Below are 6,217 nucleotides of genomic sequence, written 5' to 3' on the forward strand. Positions count from 1 at the left end.
TATGATTTCTTGTTCCTCTTTGTTTATATTCCGTTTATTTTGATTATTTGAGGACAAGTAATATCTTAAGTTTGGGAGTGTGATAACTCTTATTTTTAAGAGTTATTTCCTATTTATTTCCACCATTTTTGTTATTATTAAATACCCAATTTTCTTGTTATTATCATTTTATTCCAAAAAGTTTTAAAAAGATGATGAAACACAAAGGAAGAAGTATTATTCCAAAAACCTGTATTTTTCTAACAGCACTGCCCACGTGGAGACGCAAATTTTGTATGTATCTAGCTAGGGGTTAAGCAATAGTTTTTTTATCACAAAGAGATTTGGGTAAGAATCGCATTCCTTTTACTTTTTAGTTAGATCGGCAAGTTTCGAAGTGGTAAACGTAAAAACCTTATGGAATTTTACGAGGCCCGGTTATAAAAGTTCACTTTCGAGAGATTTGAGTTTTTATAAACAACTCGTAAAAGTCTAACCATTTTATTGTTAATTTTATCTTAAGCAGCACTTTCACCCATGCCCATTCATTTAATATTAGAAGTTTATTTCGTTATTTCGCTTGTCGGTCTTATTTCGGTCTTTTTATAAACAAAAATCCAACTTTATTTTACATCTCGAAACTCGTGCAAAAAGTTCATGAAAAATCTCTGAATCTCAGTAGTACCTTCTCTGTGGGAACGATCTCGGTACTTTGTACCACTTTATTACTTGCAAGCTGTAACACCCTAAAAAAAGCAAAAATGAAGAGATAAGATGAACCCAAAAAAAAAACAAAGTGGAAACTAGAGTATAATATGAATTGTCCAACATAGGGAAAGGGTACAGCGTTTACAAAACAATTAAAGAGGCGATAAATAACAACCTATTAATTTAAACAATCCTATGCCTAGATTAAGGACGGGTGTTTCTATCGTCTCCAACAAAAATGTCGGATCATCGAATATTGCAACGCTCCAAAACGTCAAAAGCTTTAGCTACACAAAAAAAAAGCCTTCTTCGAGACTACGCTCCCTTCAACCCGGTTTAGTCATGCCGCTTAAAGAACCTGACCAACAAGTCATTTCAAGAGAGAGAGTGTTAGGCTTACGCCTAGTGAGTCCACCTAGGATAACAAAAGGCCAATAAACCGATATATAAATGGGCATATATAAATGCATGACGAAAGTATTAAATGGAACAAAGATAGCATTGAACTCTAAATAATTGAGGGGGTTACACATATGAAGATGATGGGGGAGACCCGATTTACCGTTAGTTATGACGAACACAAAGTAAGTCATAAGTCAACGTTAGAGAGCATCACTTCCAATTTTAATGCCTTTGACATCAACCTAACCAGTCATGAAGTCGGTCGCGATCTTAAGCTCTTTACCTCGAAAATTACATAATAATCACAATGCCTATTTTCGAGTGGGAGTAAGAAGGTGGTTTGGAATTTACATAATAATCACAATGTCTAACTCCAACTTACACCATCCTTCATGCAAAATACAATGGAATGATTCTTCATGCCTTTAGGCCTATTACATTCTAGTGGCATACTTGAATAGGGTGTCATAGGCATAATAGCATTTATTTATCCGTAAAACTTCGTTTGTGTCCTAATTCAAGCAAAATGTTTCCCGCTCGCAAATAAAGAACCCCAAACTACAAGTGTAAGGTTATTGGAATTCAATGGCCAACAACACTTAGTGAAATGGGTATTCTACCAAATGATCAAAACCATTTACCCAACTCAATTTTTCTTTAATAACGAGATCACCCAAGTTCATCCTATTGACCCAAAACTATTCATTACATCTAAGTGGGTAAGTGCAGAAAATTAAGGCATAGGATAAGTATAGTGCATCATTACAATAGCATATAGTTCCATGTAAAAGGTTAAGATGTACTCACCGGAAGGATTTAGGAGGAATCCCAATTTCTAGGAATTCACCGGTAGACGGAAGGAGATCTTAGCTCGTAAGAGCAACACCTCAACACGAAACGGGCAGCAGCCAATAAGACAGAAGGGGAAAAAGGAGGCGCAGATTGCCCTGGGCGCGACACAACGACTTTCGAGCCTGGTCAAAATAGGTACTTAACTACGACAAACAGCAGCTTACTGCTGCTTCTAATTAGCCTGCTAACTTCGCCAAACAGTAGCTTGCTGCTGTTTTTTTTCCTACCTGATGTGCGCGCATCAAACAGCAGCGAAAGCTGCTTCGAATCGGTCCATTTCCTTCGCGCAAACAGCAGCTAAGGGTGCTGTTTCGTTACCTGTTGCTTGCCGCTGCTGCTGTGGTTGTTGCTAGGCGAAAGGGAGTGATGGAGCAAGGCAATAGAGCCTCTTACATGGTGCTGCTGCGGCTGCTGTTTGTTTGGTGAAACAGTCGACAGAAACAGCATGGTAGGCTGCGAGCAGTTTTGGGTGCGGCAAAGAAGAGCAAACACAACAGCTTGCTGTCTTGGGCGCAACAAGGAAAAGCAACACAGCAGCTTGCTATTTTGGTGAGACAACAGAAGAATAGACGTGGCTGACACTAAACGACTCGACTCCAGGCGCTGTTGGATCTTTCAAGGGCTAGATTTAGATGGGGGTTCACCACACCTCCCTCTCCCACTCAAACAGGAACCGCTGATGTCTTCTATCTTCATGAGGTTCCCTTCTCCCCTTTGATTTCTCTTTCTTTTCTTTTCTTTTTTCTTCCTCTCCTCTTTCTAACATCCCTGTGCAGAAATCTAAGCTCCACTCCCTACTAAAAACAACACCCGCAGGTAAGGACTCAAGGTCCAGAGGGGAAAATCTCCTAGGAAGGGGAAAGTCTAGAGGTTAAGATTAAAAGGTAGAGGGTAATACCCCCCCCCCCTTTCAAGAAAAAAAAAACAGTTTGTATAACTTTTCAAATCCAAAGATTATTCTAATGAAATCCCCTTTTCTTTAAATTAGAAGTACATAAATAAATAAAGGAAGAGTCTAAACTCCTAACATCCAAATATAATTCATAAAAAAAAATACAGGCGTTACACAAGCGATCATATTGTCGGCGTGCACTTGCACCACCACTGTGAGGACATACTGCCCACTAGGTGAACACGAACGATCCTAGTCTGTCAAGTTTTTGGCGCTGCTTCCAGGGAAGGTAACGCGATTTTTATCCTGAGATATTGATTTTTCATTTGAGCCTTGTTCTTTTGTTTCACTCGTACTTTCCATGTTGTATGCCAAGGCTACAATATGGTGAACTTTTACCTCTTGATCTTGAATTAGAAAGAACCATTAGAAGACGTAGAAGAGGTAGAAATAATCGTAACCGTACCATGGGGGATAATCCACTTCCACGGGAGGCCACGGTTAATATTGCCGATGATAAAAATAAAGGCATACGGGACTACGCAACTCCCGAATTCGGTCAGTTGGCAGAGGGAATAGGTAGGCCCAAAATGACAGCAACAACATTTGAACCAAAACCGGTAATGTTCCAAATGATTTTCGCAATGGGTCAGTTTGGGGGATTATCGTCGGAAGATCCGCACTCTCATTTAAAATCTTTTATAGAAATGATGGATCATTTTAAAATACCCGGAGTCACACAAGAAGCCTTACTCTTGATGTTTTTCCTTTATACATTGAATGATAGAGCTAGAGCATGGCTAAATTCTCAACCACCAAACTCGATCCTAACTTGGAATGATTTGGCGGAAAATTTTCTGAAAAAATACTTCCCTCCGACGAGGAATGTAAAAATTAGAAATGATATTATGACAATTCGCCAAGAAGAAGATGAAGCGGTTTCGGATGCATGGGAGAGATTTAAGGACCTTCTACGGAAATGTCCTCACCACGGAGTCCCTCATTGCATTCAATTGGAGACATTTTATAATGGTCTCTCCAATTCCGCTAAAACTATTCTTAACGCAACGGCCGGTGGAGCGTTCACAGCTAAGACTTACAATGAAGGACACGACATTTTGGAACGAATTTCTAATAATAATACTGAATGGTCAAATCCTCGTGCTGTTGTTTCTAAATCTGCTTTAGGCATCCATGAAATTGATATCATTTCTGCTTTAAATGCTCAAATTGTAGCTTTAACTAATTTGATTAAAAATAATTTACGTTTGAATGGAGAGATTAATCAAGTTCAATCCATGATGTCCAACCCACCTATGACTGAATCTTGTGTCTTTTGTGGTGAGAGCCATTCTTATGAATATTGCTACGGAAATCCCGTCTCGATGAATTATGTTGGGAGTCATGTTAGAAATAGCCCATTTTCTCCCGCATACAATTCAAATTGGAGGAATCACCCCAATTTTTCTTGGATCGGAAATTCTGGACTTCAACCCCCCGGGGTTACTCAAGTCCAAAATCGGCCACAAAATCCCTCGGGATATGGGCAAGGTGTTTCCACAATTACCAAAATGAACAATCCTCACACTCACACATGCCTAGACAAAATGCATCGGACGGTAATGGTTCACTCGAATCATTACTTAAAGGTTTTATAAACCAAACCAATGCAACGTTAAAGAGATTCGAAACCCAACTCGGCCAATTTGCCGCCGATCTCAAGGATAGATCTTTAGGAACTTTGCCTAGTGACACGGAAACCCCTAAGGGTAAAGAACATATCAAAGTCGTGACCGTGTTGAGTGAGGAGAGTTCAAAAGTCAATAATGACACAAGTGAAACCGTCGAAAAATCGACACATCAAAACAAGGTTTCACATGCTTTTGATATGCCAAATTTTCCAATTTTGAGTCCTCCCAATGAAGAAACTCAAAAATCTGTTTCTGTCCAGAAAACAGTCCCTGCTTCAACTTCCAGCAATGTGCAGCTCTCTGATAGAACTTCCAAACCAAACAGATCCATTCAATCAGCTCCAGATTTGAAGAACTTACCTTTTCCAGAAAGAATGAAAAACAAAAATGTATAGGAGAAGTTTAAGAAGTTTTTGGACATCTTTAAACAACTCCACATTAACATACCATTGGTAGAAGCTCTCGAGCAAATGCCAAGTTATGTTAAATTTTTGAAAGATATTCTACATAAAAAGAGAAGGTTGAATGAATTTGAAAAGGTTGCTTTAACCAAAGAATATAGCACACTCCTTACTTGTAAAATTTCTCCCAAGTTAAAAGACCCGGGAAGTTGTACCATCCCATGTTCTATAGGAGGAAAAGAAGTAGGTCATGCCCTATGTGATTTGGGGGCAAGCATTAATCTTATGTCATTGTCAGTTTTTAACAAGTTAGGAATAGGTGAAGTCCGTCTGACGACCGTGACTTTACAATTGGCAGATAGGTCCATTGCATATCCTAAGGGTAAAATAGAGGATATTTGGGTCCAAGTTGATAAATTTATTTTTCTGGCCGATTTTCTAGTTTTGGACTAYGAMGCTGACAAGAATGTCCCAATCATCTTAGGACGACCTTTTCTTGCAACCGGGAAAACATTAATTGATGTACAAAAGGGGGAGTTGACCATGAGAGTTAGTGATCAGGAAGTGAAATTTAATGTGTTTAATTCCCTTAAGTTTCATGGAGAGGTAGGCGATTGTTCAGTCATATCTGCTTTAGGTGAAGATTTAGAGATAAGTTTAATTGACATTCCTCACAAATAACATTGGAGAAAATCTTGAGGACATATTGAAAGAAAATGTTGAGTTGGGAGATTTGGAAGATTTAGCGGCATTTGAGCAACTTGACTTTAAGGATAGAGTTGTCCAACCACCATCCATAGAGAAAGATTGGAGAAAAAGAAAAAAAATAAAGGAATATCTGATACTTTTGAATAGACAGTGAGAAGTTTGTGCCTATTGTCTTGGTCATCCGATTTTTGAAGGAAAATCTGCAACATTTTATTTCTTGTGTCAACCAATACTCTTTTCTCTTGATAAATGGAAAATGGCTGGACATTGGAGTTTTTAAGAAAAGGACATGTGAGATCACCTTATGTAAACATGGGAGAATGTGAAAAGAGGGTTTATGGGTCAAATCATTGGGTAAGGACAAGTCTTATTGATAAGTGGGTATTTTGCAAAAAAAAATTATAAAAGGTCAATGGGAGGGTGTTGGACCGATCTAGGGAACCGCCCACGTGATATTGCCCGCTTTGGGTTTGACCAACCCCTCACGGTTTTAAAACGCGTCACTGGTAGGAGTAAGACTCCCACTTTCTTATAAGGAAGCCGAATCCCCCTAGCCTCACCGATGTGGGATGCTCCTGCATTGC

The 6,217-nt window shown here is 39.0% G+C and overlaps 1 protein-coding gene and 1 non-coding gene across 2 annotated transcripts; one reads left to right on the forward strand and one right to left on the reverse strand.

Annotated features, from left to right (window-relative positions):
* The first annotated feature begins 3,300 nt into the window (after positions 1 to 3,300).
* Positions 3,301 to 4,919, forward strand: LOC112505870. The gene is made up of 2 exons (XM_025109917.1): positions 3,301 to 4,384; positions 4,483 to 4,919. Exons 1-2 carry the CDS (start codon positions 3,301 to 3,303, stop codon positions 4,917 to 4,919), a joined length of 1,521 nt encoding a protein of 506 aa, XP_024965685.1.
* LOC112503344 lies at positions 3,724 to 3,830 on the reverse strand. Its single transcript, XR_003067939.1, has one exon. It is a non-coding gene; the product is annotated as a small nucleolar RNA R71 (small nucleolar RNA).
* Positions 4,920 to 6,217: the final 1,298 nt, after the last annotated feature.

This window comes from Cynara cardunculus (genome assembly GCF_001531365.2).
Source record: "Cynara cardunculus var. scolymus isolate 2C chromosome LG 1, CcrdV1, whole genome shotgun sequence".
In the NCBI taxonomy this organism is placed as follows: Eukaryota; Viridiplantae; Streptophyta; class Magnoliopsida; order Asterales; family Asteraceae; genus Cynara; species Cynara cardunculus.

Bases quoted from the DNA above. Each gene is read 5' to 3' on its own strand.
- LOC112505870 (XM_025109917.1), top strand. From the start codon at position 3,301: ATGGGGGATAATCCACTTCCACGGGAGGCCACGGTTAATATTGCCGAT. The intron at 4,385-4,482 runs GTGTTTCCACAA...CATTACTTAAAG, and splicing joins TCCCTCGGGATATGGGCAAG to GTTTTATAAACCAAACCAAT.